The following is a 23,850-nucleotide window of genomic DNA, read 5'->3' as shown; positions in this document are numbered from 1 at the left end:
ACAACAACCGGAGAAATCAACTGTGATCTCGGTGTTGAATAATGAAAACCTCCTGAATACCAATGTCATTTCAATTTCCACTTTTAATGACTGCAGAGTCATTTAAATGAAGTAGGGAATGTTTTGGGTAGTCTGCTGATAAGCAAATTAGATCAGCTCACCCTATCCTCACAAAAGATGTGGCAATGTTTCAGTCAGCTTTAGCCAGACTGAAAATGTCACAAATAATATGCTCAAAATTGCCAGTCATAAAACAATAGCCATTGATAGATTTATATATCTCCTAACCAAAAAAAGTGTATATACTCTTATAAAAAATATGATTTGGGGCTTTAGGAAATGCTAAAATATGTGCAGACATACTATGGATGTGTTTAATAATTTCAATACTGCTTGTTTACATATGTGTTTGATTTGTGAATAATTTGTAGATAGCACCATAACTCCCAAATCAACATGCTCGTGTCTCTGAAGAAAATTTTCAGACTATTTCCTGAATCCTTCCACTTGATATAAGGAGAATGGTAGATTTTTTTATATTTAAAGCTGGGCTCAGAAAGAATGAAAAGAAATGTGTGTGGTCTATTTTTCTATGTGTAGCATAAATCCTAAAAAAGATTTTTTTTAATAAAAAGAGGATAGTTCTAGTCTGTCAAGGGCAAATATAGCTGTGTTCACTGGAAGGTTTGTCTGAGAAAAAAATATTCTAGCTCTATATATAACCCCAGAGAGAGTTATGGACGGCATTATGACCCACACATTGCACACACCCTTGAGTTATCTGGATACTTGTTTCAAAACTACATTTATTTTTATGTGTATAAATACAGCCTAGGTTGTGGAGATATTATTTTTTTTCAAACTCCTGTAATTCTACATAAAGTAAAACTACAATGAAAGATTTTTTGCTTTATTACCTTTGGTTTTTGGTCTGTGGAGTGCTAATGCATTCTTCATTTTCTTATTTCCAGGGATCCCCAGGTTTTAAAGGCAGTGAGGGCTATCTGGGAGAGGAAGGCATTGCTGTAAGTCAAGGTTTTTTAAGCCTCTATTTATTCCTGAGAACATATCTACAATAGGAAATCATTTGTGTCAACTCAGAAGGAAACAAAAAAGAATTCATGTGCAAAATCTGAGGTCTTTTCTAATTCTCATCGGGCTTTGCTTCTGGTGGTCAATAACGGTTTATTAACCTACTGTCTCCTGTTTGGCTGTTTGCCAACGCTGCACAATGAACTTAATGCAGAAGTTATTTTCTTCACCAGGGGACTCAAATCACTGCCATTTCCCCCTTCCTGATCCATTTTACACAGGTAAACCAACCCCCACATTATTTATCAAGGACCTCTACTATTTTTCACATCCATCCATCCATCTGTCCACCCATCCATCCTTCTTCCTTTCTTCCTTCCATCTGTGCATTCATTTAACAATTATATATTGAGCATCTTACCATTTACCATAATGAACTTCTCCATTCATGTATTCATCTAACAAATATATATTAAAGCATTCTACCATGTCTCGGGCACAGTGCTAGACTCTAGAAATAAAAAAAAAATAAAAGAAAAAAATATGATTCCTATCTCAGGTAACTTCAGACTAGTGGAGAGGCAAATGAGTCAACCTTGTTTCTAGTTGCTATACATAAGGATTGTTCCAATGGTACAATCAGGTGCATTGTGGCAAAGGACAGCAGAACAAATACTTAAGAGCCTTGATAGCAGTTAAGGCTTGGGAAAGGAAGGCTGCGAACAAGGGGTAATGTTTGGGCAGACATCTGAAGGACAAATAGATATTTCTTCAGGCAAAGTTTGTGGGAGAGAACATGTTACTAGAGAGAGAACAATGTGTTCAAGGATATGACTGAGTCAGAATTTGTGTGTATGTGTGTAGAATGGCACCTAGCCAACCTGATTGGAACCCAGGACACAGTGAGGAAGTTATGTGGCAAGCAAGACCCAGATTATAGGGAATCTTGACTATCCTACAGAAGACTGGGTGTCTTCCAGTTGATGGGCAGTCACTGAATGATATTAAGCACAGGAGTAAAAAATGATGGGGGCATGGATTTAGAGCATACTCAGGCAATGTATTGATGCTAATAAGGCAGGGGCTACAGGTAGAAATCTTGCAGTAGTTGGTGCAACACAAAGCAGTCCTAATCTTAGTTGGGGGCAGTATGAGTGGTTAAGGAGGATGAATTTGTGTAACTGTGACCTGGGGAGAGAGAAGCAGAAGATGACCTCTTTGTTTCCAGATCACAAGACTGCACAGACTAGTGGGGTTACCAAGACAAGGATTGTAGGAATGACATTTGGTTAAAGGCAGAAAAAGAAGGAAAATGGATTTTTGGATTAGAAATCATGCTTAGATCTTCATTAGATCATACCTAGAATGTCCTTCTTTGGGACCTCACCAATTCTTTCATTATCTGTTCCCGGGATATTACCTGAAATTTTGCAATACGTTTCAGCTGCCACTTGTTTGTATATCTGTTTTATTTAGGTAGCACCCTTCCTAGGGCTGTATCCAGGTGGGATCCAAAGCGAAGGTCTGTCATCAGAGTAGTTCTAATTTACTTCCATTCTCAGGTTTAATAAGCATGAATTCTGGATTTTAAACCACGAGCAGTTATGCATTTTTTTCCAACACAAGACTTGTAAAATTTCTAAGAATCCAGAGTACAGTGGAAAAAGCTCATCCAAGTATGTTCCCTTTCTCAGGGAGACCGAGGAGCCAGTGGCCCAGTGGGAGAGCAAGGCACTAAAGGATGCTATGGTGCCAAAGGTCCCAAGGTAAGAGCTGCATAGGCATTGTGAAGTCCTCCCAACATCACTTCCACTTTCTTACACTAACCACTACTGTCCTTTCTCTTTTCAGGGAAACAGGGGACTAAATGGACAGGAGGTATGGTACCAATCATATCCATTTACCTGCCCATCTGTTACCTAGAAATATTTTTATTTTTTGAAACTACTGACCAACAGATCATGCAAATGAAATTTCTCTTGATCTTCCTTTATTGCCAGCCATTAGATTTTGCTTATTCTTGTCTTTTATTGCAGTCAGGGTGTATTATTTGTTCACAATTTCTATTATTCGGCCATCTTTGTTATTACTCAGGACTAGGCTGTATATGGAATACAAAACTAGACTTGTCGGGTGTCTGACTTCTTTCCACATAAATGTGTAATACACTCTATTCTGCTCATATCTGACTTTTCAGGGAGAAGTTGGAGAAAGCGGAATTGGTGGATTAAATGGAGAACAGGTAGAGCCTTTTCTTTGTCCCAGAAAGGCCCTTCTGAGCTATTTCTCATCAAGAAGATGGAAATTTGAGTTTATGTTTCTGTTTTTTAGGGTGAGAGTGGTCTTCCTGGAGAAAAAGGAGAAAAGGGTGATGAAGGATCCCAGGTAGGGATTCAATAAAGAGACAACAAGAAAAATGTCCTGGCAGTTAGAGGTGTGACAACAGAGTAGAACAGCTACCCGAAGCATATCAGTCAGCGAGTGCCACAAAACTGCTTTGTGACAATCAATCACAAAACCTCAACTGCATACAGCAATAAACATTTCTTTCCTGTGTATCTAAGGTTGCAGCCCAGATCCCTGGTCTAGGCTGAGCATGGCTGACCTTGACTCAGCTATCTGTAGGTTGGCTGGTGGCTTTATTCCACATGTCTCTTATCTTCCTCCTAGGACCAGGAAGCGCTGTCTAGCTATGTTGGCCTTCACCTTTTCATGGCCATGGCAGATGCACAAGGGAACAAGTAGAAACACACAGGTTCTCTCAAGCTCTCTTAAGGCTTAGATTTGGAACTCTCACAGCAACTCTTCCATCTCTTTCTGTTGGTCAGATTAAGTCATGGCCAAACTCGAGGCTTAGGGATTCATGTCCCACCACAGCTGGAAAGCATTACAGAGTCACATGGCAAAGGGCATAGATACAGAAGAATTAGGGCCATTAATGAAAAGCAGCTACCACACTAAGAATGGTAGCGGGGTGTGAATAAGAGTCTGTAGTGTGCGGTGGCACAATGAAAGTGTATGCCACTCATTCCCATCTAGAATAGACACCAACGGCAGTCATACTGTCATCCTCTACTTTGTCTGCCTTTGGAGAGTGAACAGCTGAGTCAGAAACCCAATTTCTAGCAGATACAACCACCTTGAAGAAAATGGAAAACGTCTCTGAATCACAGCTGCTTCATTAAAGATACAATTATCATATGATTTCACTTATTTGTGGAGCATAAGAGATAACACAGAGGAGATGGGGAGATGGAAAGGAAAAGGGAGTGGAAGGAAGTTGGGGGTGAGATGAACCATGAGAGACTGTGGACTCTGAAAAACAATCTGAGGGTTTTGAAGGGGCGGGGGGTGGGAGGTTGGGTGAACCTGGTGGTGGGTATTATGGAGGGCACGTATTGCTTGGAACACTGGGTGTGGTGCATAAACAATAAATTCTGGTACACTGAATAGAAATTTTAAAAAAATTTTTTAATTTTTAAAAAGATACAAATAATACCTGGTTTATAAAGTAGCTGTAAAAACTAAGACAACAAATGTGTCTGGAACAGAGATTTCATCACTGTGGTAAATAATTGAGATCAGACTATTTATATGACGCCTGAAACTATTTTTTTAGTTGTCCAGCTTAAAAAATGACTCTAGTGGGAAAACTTTACTTATTCAAATCAGGGAGAAGATAAGCTCTTTGGTTTTACTAATGTTATTAAAAATTCTTGTCTTGTCCTTCTGATCTGTATTATCTTTAGGGAAGCCCAGGAAAGCGAGGGGTTCCTGGTGAACCAGGTGCAAAGGGCCTGCGAGGAGACCCTGTAAGTGTTGGGGCTGTGCGGGCTGTGAGCTAAACAGGACTTGGTTCCCATCAGCTTCTTATAAGGAGAGAACACCACTTTATGATGGTACAGAGGCAATCCTGAGTTCAGATCACCACAGGGACAACTCTTGTCAAATTTTAAAAGCTGTTCCCTTGTGCTGGGTCCTCTTCATCTATGGAATGAGCAGGGACAGTGAGAAGATCTTGTCCATCGCTGGAGCATTTGTTTGAGAATACATATTCAGAATTGTTACTGTGCTTTGGAGCTGTGAAGGAATTACAGTCCCCTTCATTCTCTTCCTCTGAGTACCTCAAAATATGGAGAGGGTGGAAGAAACAAAGCCACCTCTTTTCTTCCATTCTCTAAGAGTCTTTTTCAATTAAGAATATGAGCTTAATTGTCTTGAATCCAAGCCCAGCTAGGACTATATCAGGCAACACCTGATATGACACAGAGGTGCCCGCTCTCCGGGATACAACCTAGCTGAATAGACATGACCCACACCAATGTACGGGACATGCCAGGTCCAGTGAAACATCAGTGCCATAGGACTTCCGTCACCCCACCCACACAAAAGTAAGTCTCCCAAATCTTAATGAATTAAGATTTAGGTTTGTTTATTAAACTTTTCTGCTGAAATATAATTGACATAGAACATTGCATAAACTTAAGGAGTTATAAGGTATTGATTTAGGTAACATTTATATATTTCAATATGATTACCACCGTAGAGTTAGCTAACTCCTGTATCGTGTCACAGAATTATCTTTTTTTTTTTTTGTGATGACAACATTTAAGAGCTAGTCTTTCCGCAGCTGTAAAGTATATACTATTGTTGTCTATAATCATCATGTTGTGCATTATCTCTAGAACCTAGTTTTGAACTATAACATCAGAAAAGTACACATTACAAATGCACAGCTTGATGAATGTAAATGTACCTGTGTACTCAGCACCCAGGTGAAGAAATAGGACATCCCAGAAATCACCCCCCCATGTCTACATCAATCATTACCAGCCCCACCCAAAGGTAATCACTGTCCTAAAACCGCTAAATTAGTTCTACCCAGGTACCTGAACTTTAAGTAAGTAGAATCGTATGGGACACACTCTTCTGTTTCTGGCTTCTTTGGCTCAAGTTTATGCTTGTGAAATTCATCCATGTTTTTTGGGTAACAGTAGTTCATTCAGTCTCATTAAACTTAAGCCTTTTTAGCCAGTTTTCCAAAAACTTTGTACTAATTCACACTTCCACCAGCAACGTACCATAGCACTGTACGACACACACACATCAGAATGGCTAAATTTTTAAAAAGCTGACAATAATAATTGCTGAATTATGGATGTGGGGCAACTGGGACACTCATGGGACTTTGTATACTGGAGGAGGAGTTACTGAAGACAATGGATTAATCAGCGAAAGAATTTAGGGCAACAGATTGAGAAATATAAATGTTAGGTACATATCGAAGATAACTGTTTTAAAAGCAGAGGAATTGGCACTTGAAGACTACATTGTTTAATAAGTGATTTTTTTAAAAAAAAGATTTTATTTATTTATTTGACAGAGATTCACAAGTAGGCAGAGAGATTGGGGGGGAGATTCACCAAGCAGAGAGCCCGATGCAGGGCTCGATCCCACGACCCTGGAATCATGACCTGAGCCAAAGGCAGAGGCTTTAACCCACTGAGTCACCCAGGCGACCCCAAGTGATATTTTTTTTGATGCTAGTCTGATGACCTGAGAATTTTGAAACAACTTCAAAGTACCTAATTAGAAATCAAAAACTATTGGGACGCCTGGGTGGCTCAGTGGGTTAAAGCCTTGCCTTCAGCTCAGGTCATGATCCTAGGGTCCTAGAATCGAGCCCCGCATCGGGCTCTCTGCTTGGCAGAGAACCTTCCCCCGCCCCATCTCTCTGCCTACTTGTGATCTCTGTCTGTCAAATAAATAAAATCTTTTAAAAAATCCAAAACCAAAAACTATCCATAATAAAATAATAAATAGTAGTTCAAAGACATTTCAGTCATCTATGTATGAAGGCTAAAATTTCCTTGGGATATTGCTATAAAATTGCCATGCACTTTGGTCAGAACCGCCCCTTCATTGTCTGCTAAGTTGTCTGTGCAATTCCTTAACACTTTCAAAAAAATCTGAATAATGTAAGATGGTTTTATTCTTTTTACTGTTCTATGACTTTGAGATGGCTGAAAATTCAACCTGCTAGAACTTTGTGATGTGCTGTTTGTCACGATACTAATTTTAGATAGTTTTTTTAATGCATGATAATTCTTCCCACCCACTTGGGAGTATACATCTCAAATTGAAGACAATTCTCTGAGCCTTTTTGTATGTGGTTTTTATGGGTTACTATTTCAGGAAAAATGTGGGAGAGCAAGATTGATTGAATAACTGGAACCCACACATGATCAGATTATTCATAGGAATGCATGCAAATGGCACAAATTCCTAAAAGTCTGTGCTTATTCAGACAGAACTTCCGATCATGTGAAAGCTAGTTTGGGTATTTGGAATTTCCCATTTTTAAAAATCTCATATAATCTCATGTGATACAGGGGAAAAAACTGAACCAGATCATTTGAGCCACAGAATTTAGTAAGATTCATCATTCTAAACCATATCATTATTAGAAGCCCATGTTGAATCATAAATTTGCTCTTTTGTCCAATTGCATAGAAAGAACTTGAAACTGGCCAGATCATATTCAGACTGACCGAACAACTAGAATGTTCTATTCTGTAACATGTAACTTTTTAAATGCCATCTCTTCAATTAAATAGTTTGGAGCTGGACCTCAGTAAGTTATTTATACATCCAGCACTTTACATGATCTTTTCCTTTTTTGGCCAAAATACAATTCTCTAATATTGTAATTTAGGTATACCCTGCTTAGAGAACTTAACAGACAAATATTTAAACTTAAACCAGAAATTGTAGAAAATAACCTTTGGCTTTGGTATATGGGGGAGAGAATGAATTTTTCACATAAATTCTGGTAATCTCAGCTATAAAGTAAATTCTAAGTTCATCTTTTTCTCTCTGATATCCTACAAACTCTGTAAGCATAGAAACTATTTATTTAAAAATCTTTCTAAGTATTTGGAACAATGACATGTCCCTGTTGGTGATCTCAAATTACTTATTGATTGATGAAGTTAATCTGGGCTGCTATCAGCTGAACAGCCCAGCAGCTGGCACTCAGCAGGACTGGATAATTCTTGTCCCCTCTCAATTTATTGGAGCATTGACTGAACTGACTGGCTCAATTGATTGTCCCAGCATCATGGTGATACTGCCCTATCGATGGTCCTAACTATCCAAGATAGAAAGCTTTCAGTTTGGCCTGCGAAGGTTAATATCCCACAATGAGTTCCTGCTAGAATGTTTGTACAGGTACTGGGGGAAACTCAAGATTCCAGAATTTTCTGAAAACTGGAAAAGTAGCAGTGAACATATGGGGCTAGAAGGCTACCAGGTGTCCAGGAGAAGAAAGAGATTGAATGGCAGATACAGTCCTCAGGGCTTCTCAGTGTACTTATGTTCTTATGGTGGAACCCATTACAGATGTCTCCCTTCTCCCAAAAGTAGGGGAGAGTAAAATTCTAACAACCTCAAGTATAAACTCGTATAGACCCCAAGAAAGAAGAGCAAACATTAAGAGAAGGGGTGGCAGTAGTGAGAAGGAGTACCTCAAGAACCAGGATGAGAATTGTTAAACACAAACCATGTCACACTTGCTTCTCTTGGCGATGCCTTCTATGGTGAGCTCTTGCTCCCCCACGCCACCCACATACACAGACAAACTCACCTTATGTCTCCACTCTCTTCTGATAATGCGGAACACGGGACAAAAAGAAATCATGTGCAGCCATTTGTAATTTTTGCCTATCTATGCTTTTAAATGGATTGGACTTACTTTGTCCATTTTTTTTCAAGGGGAATGAGTAAATGTATTATAGGCAGTTACATTTTTAGGGAGAGATGTTCAAAGTTTTTGTTTTCTGTTTTTTAGGGAGTTCCTGGATTTGACAATACCATAGAAGGACCTAAGGGCTTGAAAGGACAACGTGGAAGACAAGTAATTATGTGGACATTTGAAGGAAAACGTGCAATGATGTACATAGTTGATAGGAGCAAATATATTTTTAGGAGCAAATATATCTTTTCCTCCTCCTTATCTGCTACTCTAGGATTCAAAAAACATTCTTTTGTTCTTCTGAATTTGGGGTGACTTGCTTCACCAAGCATTTATGAATGCAAACATCTAAGCCCCAACTTAAAATGTAGGGCTAGCTGATGGAAAGAAGCCAGTAAATTGTTGTCCTTCCCAGGATACAGAAGTCACATACCCTAAGAAGACTTCATATTATTTGTAGTACATGATAAAAAGGAAAAGATCTGGTAGATCTATATAGCTTATAAACTAAGGTAAATCTCTTGGGATTAATCTCATGAAATCTCACAAACGACAATGTGATAATCTAACCTTATTGTTCAGAATTTTTAAAAAGCATAATTATCTGGAACATGAGTTTCTCTCAGTCTTCTTGATGAGAAGAGGGGGAGAGGTCTGAGGTAGTGGAAAGAACTTTACTTTGGGGACAGGCCCTCATGCTCTGTGCCTTACCGGCTCTTTAGCCTTGGGCCATTTTCTGTAAAGCTCAATTTTCTCATCTACAAAATAGGATAAGTAGCCTACTTTTGAAGGTTATGATGGGAATTCAGTGACTGACCTTGCCACATCATAACCCTTAGGTAATGCTACCTGCCATTTTTACTAAGTGGTAATTGTAAGTCTCATGTTTCAGTATACACTCACAATTTTTCCTTCCTTTTCTATTTTGGGAAGACATATGAGTATCGTGAGATTTTATTCACATGCAGCTGTTAATCTACACAGGTTAGCCAAACGGAACAAGAAGTCTCTAGGTAGAAATCCAAACCAGTCATAGCCATACCTGACGCATGCGTCATTATCCACTGTAGCAACACAGTGAGGATAGATTGATTCAGATACTCTATAACTTACACCCAAAGACAAGTTAGACAGTGGTGATGAACAGATAAAGTCATGTCATTAGCATTTTGTCCTGTAGTTCCTCATTTCCTGCATAGACATATGGTTTATTACCAGTGGAAGCAATCCACATCCAGAGGGAGGATTACTCCCTAGTTAGTGTGTATGCATCCACTTTCCCTGCAGCACAAGCAGATGTTGAAGAGGAAATGTGTCAGTGCTGCCTAATTACTGTCGCCCATCTGTCTGTTCGTTTGACAGGGTAGAAGAGGCTGGCCAGGCCCTCCTGGAACACCAGGCTCCAGAAGAAAGACAGTAAGAGCCCTTCTAGACAAGGAGACCCACTGCTCTGGTAGCCTATATTGTGATAAAAATGGCTGATTGTGGGGAGGGGTTGGGATGGTTCTGCTGGGGCTCGCTACCTTGGGGACACTTGGGAAAGCTCTGCGAACATAGCTGGCAGACCACATGTGGAAAGCCCCGATAAAGCAGAGGCAGGAAGGTGCTGGTTGCAAGGAAAGTTACTGATCAGGAGAAACGCCTAGGCAAAGAGAGCAAAAAAGCAGCCAACTAGGGGAAGAGTGGTGAAAGTTTGGCCTTCTCACTGCACGAATTGCCATTGCCAGTATGTCATTTTGAGTCCCAGACTCCATTCTTCTGCCAAATTTTATGACTGCTTAGGAAAGTCAGTCCTAGTGTAAGTCCTCTGTTCTTCTATATTCACTGCCTTGTGAAGATGTGTGTTCCAGGACACAAAAACATGTTCTTGGTGGAGTATAATAGCTAATCCTATAAACTTCTCAAACAATACAATGCATAATAAATACAGTGTACTAAACTAGTTTTTATTTGTGCTCAGTCCTAAAGCATATATGTAGAGTACTAATTGAGATTTAGTGGATACATATTAGTTTCAGGTGTATAACATGATTTGATATGTATCTGTGGCTGTGAAACAATTGCCACAATAAATCTAGTTAACAGCACCATGTGTAGTTACAAATTTTTCCTTATACTGAAACTTTTAAGATCTACTCTCTTAGCAACTTTCAAATATATAATATGGCATTATTAGCTATAGTCTCCATGCTGTACATTACATTCCTATAATTTATTTTATGACTGGAAGTTTGTACCTTCTGACCCATTTTACCCATTTCATCCATCCACCACTCCTTACTTCTGGCAACTACTGAAAGTTCTCTGTGTCTAGAAGTCAAGTTTTTGGAGTTATTTGGTTTTTTTTTTAATATTTTTAAGATTCTACATATTAATGAGACCATACAGCATTCGTCTTTCTCTGACTTATTTCACTTAGTATAATGCCACCAGGATCCATCCATATTGTCACAAATGACAGGATCTCCTTTTTTTAATTGGCTGAATAATATTCTGATATCTATATATCTATATCTATCTATATATCTCTATCTCTGTCTATATCTCACACATCCCTTGTCCATTCATTCTTCAGTGGATTCTTAGGTTGCTTCCATGTTTGGTCTATTGTGTAAGTAATGCTGCAGTGAACACAGGGGTGCAAATACCTCTTTTATTAGTGTTCTCATTTCCTTTGGATATATAAACCCAGAAGTGGAATTGCTGGATCATAAGGTAGCTCTATGTTTAATTTTTTGAGGAACCCCATACTGTGGAAAAATTAGAATGAAATTGGATCATTTGTTTATGCAAACTTTTGGGGTCTAATTTATTTGTTTTGTCATATTTTTTCAATAAGTACTTTTTTTTTTTATTTGACAGAGATCACAAGTAGGCAGAGAGGTAGGCAGAGAGGGAGGGGGAAGCAGGATCCCCACTGAGCAGAGAGCCCGATGTAGGGCTCGATCCCAGGACCCTGAGATCATGACCTGAGCTGAAGGCAGAGGCTTTAACCCACTGAGCCTCCAGGTGCCCCTCAATAAGTACTTTTTTAAAAAGTTTCTGTGCCCGACTACTTGGAAGAGCACAGAAACTATAAAACAAAATTTTTATCTGATAAGAGATGACTAATTAAATACACTTAAATACTTGCATTACGTTCTATATTAGACCTGCCTTTTTTTCATTTTGCAGCATTTTCTTTCCATTCTTCGTTATCTAGCTTTCTTCAATTTCCTCCACCTCCCTCCTCAATTCTTTATGTTATTTATTGAGCACAGATAAGAACTAGTTTGATATATTGCATTTTTTATGCATTGTATTTTCTGAGCAGAAGTACATAGAACCACCTATTACACTTCATCAAGAAAATATTTTTGTAACTTGGAACACCTCTTCTTTGCTAGGCAGAGAAAATGGAAATGGAAACAGAAGTTATATTTAAAACATGCAGAATTTAGTTGTTGGGAAAACACTTTATTATTGCTGCTGTGTTAATGCACCTAAAGATAAAGCAATACATTTGCTATTCATTTCTCTTTCTAAAAGGGTGTAGCCCGCTTACATACCCTGGGAAAATATTTTGAACTTAAAGAATATCATCCAAGATTTCCTGGCATGGGATGTGTGCTTTTATTGTTTTATAGAAGCTATAGTCTCTCTAGAGTCTAACACAGTATCACCATGTATTGTTAAAACTGCACAGCTCCCGAGAAATGTGTCCCCATTTGTGCTATAGATTCAGCAGTGTCATTCAGGAGTAAAATTGGGACTTCCAGCTAAAGATGGCAAAGTCCATGTGTTTTCTTTTCCTATTCCTTCTTGTGCAACTTACCAAAAACAACACAAGAAATTAGAGGTTAACAAAGAGTGACCACATGTGATGACAAATATCGGCCAGTTCTTTTTAAATCTAGAGCCTAATGAAGGGAAGCTTTGGAAAGCTTATATCTATACTTCAGACCTCGTCAGGGATCAGATTTCTCTAAAAGAAGTTTTCGGGTTTTGAGAAGATCAGAGAATATGCCCATAGAAAGTGTAACAGAAGAAGCAGAAATCATGGGAAACTAAAGAATATTTCATTTTTAATATCTACAACCAGCAGTCTGGTCCATGGAGGCAGCAAAGATTGAAGAAACAGTGACTGTTGTAAAGCTGTGATTTAAGGGGCTTTATGTGAGTTCCAAGAATCTCTTAAATGACCAGATTTGAAGGGAGAGGTAGCATGAGTTAAAGAAATACTTCATGGTGAGAAAGGTTTGAGACAACGTATCTATATCAAAGCCACTGACCTAGGTCCTGCTACACCACATATAGTTACTCAGTAAGTAGGTGGCCCTCTTCAAAAGTGATTAATAATCAGAAATATTATTAATCTTCATTATCAAATGGTTATTAAGACTTATGCATAGAAAGAAGAGGAAAACAACATGAGCAAAGGGCAAATAAACCCTCACCGGGAGGGGAATTATTCAAGGAAAAGACAGAACGACTCTGGCAAATAGTTCTCTAAAGTCTCGAAAAAAATAGGGCTTTGCAATTGTTCTAAAAAGAGTCTAAGGAACTGACAAGATGATAGAAAGTGAAGAAAGCAAGCTGGTAGTGTTTGGGGGTGATCAGTGTGCAATATAGGTTATGAGCAACAAAAAAATAAGAATAAATCAGACTGAAAATGTAGTTGGACATATAGTAATCAAGAAACTACAAAAGCAATGATAGAGACAGACAATGGAGAGTCAACAACTGTACAATTTGCAGTTCTGGATATTGTAAAAAATATCCAGAAGTATAATAAAGAGAATTCCTTATAAAATTCTCAAATGTGCAGGATAAAAGGCATCTTCTGACTCAGAAAAAAATTGATACAAAAACATTAATACTGAGGTACGTCCTAGTGAAATTACCAAACTTGTTATGTAAAGGAAGAAACTCCAAGAATTTCCAAAAGAAGGAAAACCCAGGCTGTCTTCAGCCTTCTTTACAATGATCAGGGCCAAAAGGGAGAGCAGTAGAATAGGTAGAGTTTTGAGGGAAATCCAGGGGTCCAAGATTTTCATACCACCTGGGTAGTCCTTTGTACATAAGAGTAATTAATATGATACAGCCTTAGAAAATTCAGGCAATACAGCCCCCATTTATTTTGTTGTTCTATTAAATTCAAGTAAAATTCAATACATTTTAATTTTATAATAGCATAAGTACCATGATCCTTTCTTAATTAAATATTTAGAACTCTGTCTGTAAACATGCATAAAAAGATGGCGGGAATCATGATTGCCAAATGTTAACAATAGATTTATCTACATAGGATTTGGGATGACTTAAATGTTTGGTTTTTTTTCTACTTTTGAATAATTAAAGATCAGCCTCTATCATATTTATAATAATGGTAAAGTCATTATCCTTTCAGAAAGAAGAAAAATTTATACCACTAACTGAAAAACTCTGAAATTAAGGAGGGCACAGATTGCATGAAGCACTGGTGGTTATATGCAAACAATGAGGCCTGGACACCACATCAAAAACTAATGATATACTGTATAGTGCCTAACATAATAAAAATGAAGAAAGAAAGGAGGGAGGGAAGGAAAGAAGGAAGAATTTTTTAAAAATGTAGATAGATAATAACTATTGAGGACTCCTTTGTGCAACAAGATTCTGCTGAACTGAAAAGTGATTGGAGGATGGTGGTAGGGTGTGGCAAGCAGGGAAATAATAACGGTTGACCAACTCTGAGCTACAAAATCAAATAAGACCTAGTTCTTACTCTCAAGGAACCTAGAATCATGTTAAGATTCAAGAGATGGTGTCTCAACCTATTATTGACTTTGGATCAGGTAATTCTTTGTTGTGCAGAGTTGTTTTGTGCATTGTAGGATGTATAGTGTTATCCCTGGCTGTACCCATGAGGTGTCAGCAACACCTCCAACTTGTGACAACAAAAACTGTCTCCAGACATTGCCAGTGAGGGGGGTTTGTAAATCCCCCTCTTGCAGTTTGAAACCATTATTGAGAGAGGGATGGAACTTCAGGGATAACAAGCTCTGCCAGCAGTCTGTAATGGGCTGGACTGAGAGGGTCAGGGGAGTAGGATCAGGACCAGAAAGCCACAGCACTGGTGCAGAAGGTAGGAACGGGAGATTGGTTCTTTCTGACCCAAACTTCACTGAGAATTAGAACAGATTCTTGTGCCATGGATAATGAGAAGCAACCCTAGTCTCATACTAAAACATGGCCTTCGGTCCTATTCAGTCTAGAGGGCTATTAGTTATGCTTTTCCCTTTTCAACTCTCTTGGCACTACTTTAAGGGGCAGCCAGAAGTGCCCCCAGGCAGGCAGTCAGCCATCATTGTAAATGAGTGTCCTGCTTTTTTTCCCTGAGGACTGTGTCTCAAATCAGTCTATACCTATCCAGGAAAATGGGTCCTGGGAAACCATCAGAAAGCCAGGCTACAAGGGCCCAACAAGACTGAGTATCCTGTTCTAGGTCTTCTTACTTGCAGGATGACTTTGGGGATATTTTCTTTCTTGATGTGCTCATTCACATGTCCTTTCACAGATAAGTTAGACCGTGTGGATGTGTTACCGGACAACTGCAAGCCCCTGGGCAGACCCATGAAGACATTTGGGGATTTAATCTTTCCCATCTAAAACATGAAAAAATGTAAAAAAAAAAAAATTTTTTTAAAAAGTGTAAAATAATCTCCCCCATTTCCTTGTTTTCTTTCAGTTTTTTCATACCTACCCAAGGTATCTCAAACCCATGCTTTCCATTTGAAATTTAAATCCCAAGTAGCCATTATGAAAGCCCTAGGTGAAGACTTCCAGAGAGGTTTCCATTATTTGCATAAAAGAGGGTTAAAGTCTGTCTCCTCTGTTAGGAGGAGCTTATTAACTCCTGCCTAGGGACAGAAGTCAGTTTTTACTTACCACCAGTCAACCCCAGTGCCTCTAGGGAGCAGGAGCTCAATGTTGAGAGCCCCTTTCAAAGTCGAACTTGAAAGATGCAGACACCAAATGTTTCTTGATATTATTTCAAACACTGTGACAGTGGACCAGAGAAAGATTTTTGGATGTAAGGTCCAGTTTTATATCCCATAAATCATATCCTATAGGAAGCCCTTTATTTTGCCTGAAAATAGGTTCAGTTGTGTCTACCATACCCAGGTGTATCCACTTAAAGCCCAAGTCTGGCCATGCACATTTTCTGCTCTAAGGGCCCCAGTGGTTTTGATAAAGGGAGTATGAACCCTTCAGTTTAGTAATCCTACTACTCCCCTCTTTCCTCACACCTTTGACCCAGAAATAGTCAAATACACACTATCAAATACACTTCCTGTTTTCCTGCCTCTACTTCATTACTTGGGCTATAACCTTTATTAGAAAGACTTCTTTCATTTTCATTTTCATCTACCCATCAAACTCCTAACATTCTGTGAAACCCATATCAAAAGTATCTTTCAGGGTATCTGGCTTGGTTTAGTCAGTAGGGCATGAGACTTTTGGTCTTGGGGTTGTGAATTCAAGCCTCACCTTGGGTGTAGAGATTACTTTAAAAAAAACTTTTAAAAACAATCTCCCTCTAGGAATATTTTCTTAATTTGACAAACTGGATATAATTGCTTTTTTTTTTTTTTTAATTTTCAGCATAACAGTATTCCTTGTTTTTGTACCACACCCAGTGCTCCATGCAATCTGTGCCCTCTATAATACACACCACCTGGTACCCTGACCTCCCACCCCCCACCCCTTCAAAACCCTCAGACTGTTTTTCAGAGTCCATAGTCTCTCATGGTTCACCTCCCCTTCCAATTTCCCCCAACTCCCTTCTCCTCTCTATCTCCCCATGTCCTCCATGCTATTTGTTATGCTCCACAAATAAGTGGAACCATATGATAATTGACTCTCTCTGCTTGACTTATTTCACTCAGCATAATCTCTTCCAGTCCAGTCCATGTTGCTACAAAAGTTGGGTATTCGTCTTTTCTGATGGAGGCATAATACTCCATAGTGTATATGGACCACATCTTCCTTATCCATTTGTCTGTTGAAGGGCATTAACCGATATTCCATCTTCCCCTTTCTTATGGCATTTGCCATACTATGCCTTGTAAATATTGTAATATTTATCTCTTCAACCCCAAACCCAAAATATGAGGGTCTTCTGAGGTGAAGAACTATGTGTGTATGCATATGAGTGTAAAATCTTTATGCTCCTGTGGTTCTCATACAATATGCTTTGTAGGTAACAGATTATTTGCAGGTGTTTTTCTGGATGTGACTGAAGAATTGAACCAGAACAGATAAACCCTTCGAGAGAGCTTCTCTTCCTCGCTCTGACTGAGAGGATTTAAACTCTCATCTCAAAATGTTAAAGAGATAGGTCTCCATTTCTCCAGATATACACAGTCTGTTTCCTAAATAACAATAGATTTTAACTGGAATATGATTAGAAGACTTTAGAATCTGCAGTACTGTCCTCACGTAGAATTTTGATCTAACAATTTCAAATTTCCATCAAAAAAATGTCATCTGATAATATACTGAGTTTTGCAAATCCTGGTGTCAGTCTTGCTATGACTTTACTGAGACATCCTGTTCTAGGTCTTCCTAAGTTAGACAATAAAACATCTGTGTGATTTCAGATTGTTGATCTGAAATATATCCAGGCCCTGACCTTACATATGAAAGAGTATTAGGGAAATTCTACTTGATTATGTAGTGCTATTAATTTGATTGACTATTTCATTAACCTACTGAATTGAGAACTTCTGAATATTTGGGCTGATTCTCTGATTTTTGACAGATAACTTATTTTTTGGCTTTTTAGCGGGGAGAGGGTAAAATTAGTCTGGTTATCTTTAGTTTCTGAAATTAATCTATAATAAAGTTCAAATGAGTCAACTCTCCCAGTTTTTCCTCTGGTTTCCCGCCTTGTGGCCACTCCATTCCTGATTTTTGGCTTACTTGATAGTACTTTGGAAAAATGCAAAGAAATTAAATTCAAATCAGCCAATCTTGGAGCTTGTGATAAGCTCTAGTAATAGTTTAGGGGAGGACAAATTATTGAACACAAACTGCTCTCTTAAGTATGTACAGGTTTCAGTTGTCTCTGTGATTTTAATAACCTATTGCCCTAGGATAAGAAATTCAGAATTGGCAACATTTTACTGTCCTGGTGCAGTGGATAATTAAATGTTTCAAGCAATATGTGGGTACTTAAAAAAAAAATAAAGTGAGTGCCTTAAGGTGTTCATTACTAATTTAAATATAAAAAGCATTTTTTTTTTTCAGAGTTAATGGTACCTACCTTTCCTATTTTAGGCAGCTCATGGCCGAAGGGGACATACAGGCCCACAGGTATAATGATTTTTTTTTCTTAACTCCAAATGATAAGTATCCTGTGTCCAATCAAGGAATAAGAATAAAGGCTCTGAGAAACCTCTTTCAAGACTAAAGTTCTTTCACTTTTTGATGATATTGGTTGTGGAATAAAATGTTAGAAATATTTTAGGCTACAATTTCCAGAACTCAAATTGTAATTGTGTTGAGAAATTCCTCTGAGATCTAGGAAAAGACAATTAGCAAGGGACATTCAATCACATCTGTATAATAAATGGGGCATAAACTTAGGCTATCCCAATAGTTGACTAAATTATGCTTTTTAATCCTTCCTCTTCTTTGGAATTCTTATCTCTGTAAGAGTTCAAGGGCAATGTGAAGATACTGCTTAAATTTTGACCCATAGATATTTAACCTATTTGAATATAGTGTTGTAAGATGTCTGGACATTTTTTTTTTAAAGATTTATTTATTTATTTGACAGAGAGAGATCACAAGTAGGCAGAGAGAGGCAGAGAGAGGAAGGGAAGCAGGCTCCCTGCCTAGCAGAGAGCCCGATATGGGGCTCGATCCCAGGACCCTGGGATCATGGCCTGAGCTGAAGGCAGAGGCTTTAACCCACTGAGCCACCCAGGTGCCCCTTGAAGAAAATGTTAACTGAGTTTCTTCAGGCCAAATGCCCAAGTGAAATACATTACAAACATTACAGAAAAAAAGGAATGTGTGAGTGTGTATATGTATAAAAACTTGAAAGAAAATATACCAACATAGTAACTGTGGTTGTCTCTGCTTGAAGAGATTATAGAAAATTTTTATTTCTTTATCTTTCATTTTTTTTGCCAAAGATCCTGCACTGACATCGTGGTTAACAGTATATTATCTTGTACATAAAGGAAACAAAATTCTCAGGAAATGATGTTAACAGGTTGATTCTCTCTCACCACAGGGGAAAATAGGTATCCCGGGCCCAGATGGACTTGAAGGCTCATGGGGACTTAAAGGCCCTCAGGTACATATCAGAACTAATCAGGGTTTGAGAACATAAAGAAGAATCTGGAGTCTTCAAACCTCTTTGCAGAAATACAGATGTTTGAAGTGTTTTCAGGGAAATAAAGTAAGGAAGCAACAAGACCAGAATTTGGTCTCCTTTAAATTTTGTCCTGTCAAGAGACGAAAAGAGAATGAACATGCTGGGTAGGGCCCTTGTGCAATGAGTTCAAGCTAGCTAGAATATCTAGAGGAGACCTTGAACCAAAGAAAATGTTGAGCCTCCAACCTGGGAATTTTGGTCAATGCAGCACAGTAAGAACCCAGAACACACATATCTGGATGACTGTGTGGTAGAAAAAACTGGCTCTACTCTAGGAAAGAATTGTTCTAAATACAGCTGAAGTCTTCAGCGGAGTGATCTATAGTGTGGCACTCAGCCTGCCTTCTTGCTCACTTCCCCAGAGAGCTGCCTCCAGCACTTTTTCCTTTGCAAGGAATAAACCATGGTTGGCTCTTAAAAGCAATCACATGAGGGGAAAGAAGCATGTGCCAGAAAGAGCAAAATGTAGCCTGGAATAATACTGAGAAGGGAAAGGAAGTCCTAGAAAATGCTGAGGTGAAGGAAAGGAGGTCAGACTATAGACAATTAGAACGTATTTTTTTCTCTCCAAACTTAGTTTTGAAATCTTGAGAAAAAAATTTGCTGTTTCCTAACTGCAGGACAAGCAAAGTTTCTATAATTTTTCAAAGTTTTAATCCACATAGTAAAAAAAGTAACTATTTTGTGTTGGCAGCTTGGTACGTGGAAGTTGGGTGAAATATCCTTAGACATCAGATGAGAAATTGTGTTCACATTTTTACCAAGATTTCAGAGCAGTAAACAGCCTGCCCCCTTGGACCTCTGTCTCTTTTGAACTTGATTGGGTTTTTTCGTTTGTTTGTTTTACTTGCCTGCTGAGGAAAGTTCACGTTTCTTATCTTCAAGTGAGACATTTGCCACTGGGGTTGTGGGGAAACATTTCAATAGATGGATTGGCTGGCTTTATTTCATGCTAAACAAATAATACAACAACATCCCTTCTTTCACTTTATAGACTCTTCTTTTGTGACATAATTTAAAAGGAAATGGAAAAACCAAACACAGCATGACGGTTTCTCTGCCTAATGTACAGAGGCCACAATTAATAGGCAATGTAATATTCTAGAAGTAGAAATATCCAGATTTCATTTTTCCACATACTATATCTTATGACCAGTGTTCAGTGTGATCATTGAACAGAAAATTCTTTTTAATATTTTGGTTTCAGATTATGTAATTCGGGATTATTTTCTTTATCACATAAGAAATATATGCATTTGGAGTCTAAAGATGCTTAGGATGATTAGAAAGCAATCCTGAAAAATTCAACTGTGTACTATTTGTTCAGTCGACTCTAAGTGCCCCCGGTGGCCTAAATTACAAATTGGACCTTTGTATACACACAAGGAGAGCTCACAGGTCAAGACAGAGCCAAGGACACGAATAGAGTTCTCTTTTCAGTTTCTGTCCGTGTGACTTACTTATCATGTCCATCTTTAATATCCAAGTTAACATTCAAGTGTTCTCTTCTAGAAAGAAAATAATGCTTTAATTCTCTGTATGCTCTGTATGTATGTAGGGTCCCAGAGGAGAGACTGGTGTGAAAGGCGAGAATGGAGGTCTGGGAAGTAAAGGTCCTCAGGTATGTAATGAGAGAAAATGACTGCATCTGGCTTTGATCCTGGCTTTCATATGGATGTCCTTGCAGTTTCTTTTCTGCAGAAGGAGTTATTTACTGCCTGTGAACCAGCAAAATTTTGAGTTTAGTGTTCATTGTGATTGAAAGCCACATCATATTGTGGTCTATACCTTGCAGGGTGGGCTTTCTGTCAGACACAGAGGTGGAAGATGGCTTATAGCCCTCTTTGCCTCAACATCTCAGCCATTACTGTGGGTTAAAAATTCCTCCTCTGTAGAAATCAGGTCATGCCACTCCCCTGATCTCCTCAAGGGCTTCCCATTGCACCAAGAGTGCAACCCTCTTCAGTGCTCCTCAACCTAGCTACAACATGATAATCTCCTGGGAAAATTATAAAACACTCCACCACCTGGAACCTCCCCAGACCATTTAAATCAGAATCTCTGAAGCTAAGGCCAGTGTATCAGTAATTTTAAGTTCTTCCCCAGGCGATTCTAGTAGACAGACCCAGTGCTGGGACTGACTTTCCCACATCACTTCACCAAATTTAAAGAGTCTGAGAATCACCTGGACAACTTGCTGAAGTGTAGATTCTGATCAGTAGGTCTGGGGTGGGTCCTGAGGTTCTACACTTCCAGTGAGCTCCTGGTCAGTACTGATGCTATTGGTTCCCAGACCACACATTGAGTAGAAGATCCCTACATGATGTGGCCTTGCCTAACTGTTATTATATTTGTTTAGCTTTTTGTCTCCCCTTCTACACTGTAAACTCCCTGAAGGCCATAACTTTGTCTTACTTGTACTATATCCCAGAGCCTAGAACGACAGGGCTGCCATACGGTAGAGCACAACAAGTATTTATATAATAAACATAATAGTTATTATTATTATATCATAATATTTACTTATTATATAATAAGTAAATGAATGAATGAGACACAATTGGGACATGCTCTTGACTAATGGGATAAAGGGAATATATTCCTTTGTGTCCATCAGGCAGTGGTCCAACACATAAGTGACCATGTTCATCATCAAAATATTTAAGAAGCTATTTGCATAAACCCAGATCTCTTGATGCAATATTTTAAACCCTATTAATTACTGCTCATCGGAATACTTGTTCCCAGTTTGATGAATGTACTCCTTCAAACAGCATGAAAACTTTAAAAATTTCATTGTAGAACTAATTGAAAAGTAACAGTTTTGTATTCACATCCTGAATCATTAAAAACTTGCTGGCACCATGAGTTAGAATTTAAAAAAAAAAAATCAACAAATGCCAAGGGAAACACATATCAGGTGATTATCTCATCTGTTTATATAAAATACTAAGATGTAGATGGGTTGAAATCCAAAGAACTTGGTAATTCTCTTCTTCTAGAAACCAAAATTGTATCCAAGTGACTGTTGCTCAAATAAGTTATTCCATTTGCCCTGTAGTGTACTTGTCTGAGTGAGACCCCTTTAATCTTGCTCTGGCAAGATTAGTTATAGTTATAAATCATTCAACCTCTTGGCATTGCCTACTATAGTCAAAAGGTACCACTTCTCTCTACCTCTTCCATTTATCTGGCTAGAAACCATGATTTTCTTTCTTTGCTTGCTTTTCTTGAAATACCCTTGTCAACACAGTGAAAGTGCTATTTCAAAGATGTGTAGAATTTTCTATATTCAGGATATGATGAATGGGATCTCAAAATTGTTGTTTCCAAAGGAAAACCACAGGAGACAAACACTACCAGGTATACAAGAGAATGTTATTCTCTATTGGCTCTATAAATCCACTGACATAGGCTTAAGAACTAGCCTCTTAAGTGGAATAACAGGAGTGCCTTTTGTTTTGTTTTTTAAGTAAGCTCATGCCCAGCATGGAGCCCCACATGGGTCTTGAATTCACAACTCTGAGATGAAGACCTGAGCTGATATCAAGAGTCAGATGCTTAACCAACTGAGCCACCCAGGCATTCCTCACAGGAGTGTTTTTTAACTGAAGACTTTAATTTTTTCTTAGTATATACATTTAGAAAAAAGCATGTTATTTCTGTTGACAGTGTTCTGAAGGCTTATTAATTTATGCACTGTTGGGGCATTCTGAATAAATCAAAATGTGTTAATCCAACCAAGTATATGGCTATGATATGAAAGAAATATAGTCCATGGCACAATGAAAAAGAAAGTATAACTTTGAAAAGAACAGTGTATTCTTTTATACCTTCCTTTGTTCCCCTGTTTGGTTTACCCTAGGGTACTACCTTAATGTAATCAATGCCTAGAAAAGGAATCGAAAATCAGACATACTTAGTAATACTAGTTAGTACTGGAATTATTCTTACTTGTTTTAGTCAAATAATCACTAATGTCACATGCGATATCAAGAAATGTTGGAATTATTCCGTGCAAATTTGGAACACAAAGTATAATTTCTGTTGTCATCTTTATAGAGCATAACATAGTGGTCAAGGGCATAGTGCCTGAAACCATGCTGCCTGGGTTTGCCAGTTTTATATCTTCTTGGGTGTGTGGCCTTGGGTAATTTATTTAACCTCCCTGTGACTCAATTACCTAATTTAGCAGGGACATTTTATGCCCAAAGCATGAGAGTCTCCAATCCAAGGAAGGCCATGATAATAACAATATAACAACATGTAATCTGAACTGCAATGGTTGGATTTCATCATTCTGTGTAATCTAGGATGGATGATCCATCAACCATTCCTTTTACTCAAATATTTACTGAGTGCTTCCTGTATGTAAGTCCTATCTCGTATGATATATAGTAGGATCCTACAGTAGGATAAAAGCACACGCTCCCAAGGCATCTCGGTGGCTCAGTGGGTTAAGCGTCTGCCTTCAGCTCAGGTCATGATCCCAGCATCCTGGAATTGGGCTCACTGCTCCATGGGGAGTCTGCTTCACCGTCCCCCTGCTTTTGCATTCTTGCTAGCTCACTCTCTCTCCCTCCAAATAAATAAAAGATTTTAAAGAAAAAAAGAAATAAAGGACATGCTCCCAATCTCGTAAAGCTCACTAACA

General features: G+C 38.5%; 1 protein-coding gene across 1 annotated transcript in view; it reads left to right on the top strand.

Annotated features, from left to right (window-relative positions):
- Positions 1-23,850, top strand: part of COL6A6 (collagen type VI alpha 6 chain) — a 117,004-nt gene that overhangs the window by 34,524 nt on the left and 58,630 nt on the right. Inside the window, exons 12-22 of the mRNA XM_044252401.1 lie at positions 972-1,025; positions 2,727-2,798; positions 2,884-2,910; positions 3,230-3,274; positions 3,364-3,417; positions 4,782-4,844; positions 8,882-8,947; positions 10,148-10,201; positions 18,089-18,124; positions 19,053-19,115; positions 20,755-20,817. Coding sequence (XP_044108336.1) covers positions 972-1,025; positions 2,727-2,798; positions 2,884-2,910; positions 3,230-3,274; positions 3,364-3,417; positions 4,782-4,844; positions 8,882-8,947; positions 10,148-10,201; positions 18,089-18,124; positions 19,053-19,115; positions 20,755-20,817 — 597 coding nt within the window. The remainder of the gene's footprint in view (positions 1-971; positions 1,026-2,726; positions 2,799-2,883; positions 2,911-3,229; positions 3,275-3,363; positions 3,418-4,781; positions 4,845-8,881; positions 8,948-10,147; positions 10,202-18,088; positions 18,125-19,052; positions 19,116-20,754; positions 20,818-23,850) is intronic.

This window comes from Neovison vison, chromosome 6, assembly GCF_020171115.1.
Source record: "Neovison vison isolate M4711 chromosome 6, ASM_NN_V1, whole genome shotgun sequence".
In the NCBI taxonomy this organism is placed as follows: Eukaryota; Metazoa; Chordata; class Mammalia; order Carnivora; family Mustelidae; genus Neogale; species Neogale vison.
Note: the sequence above shows the minus strand (reverse complement) of the source record. Positions and strands in the feature narration are given on the sequence as shown.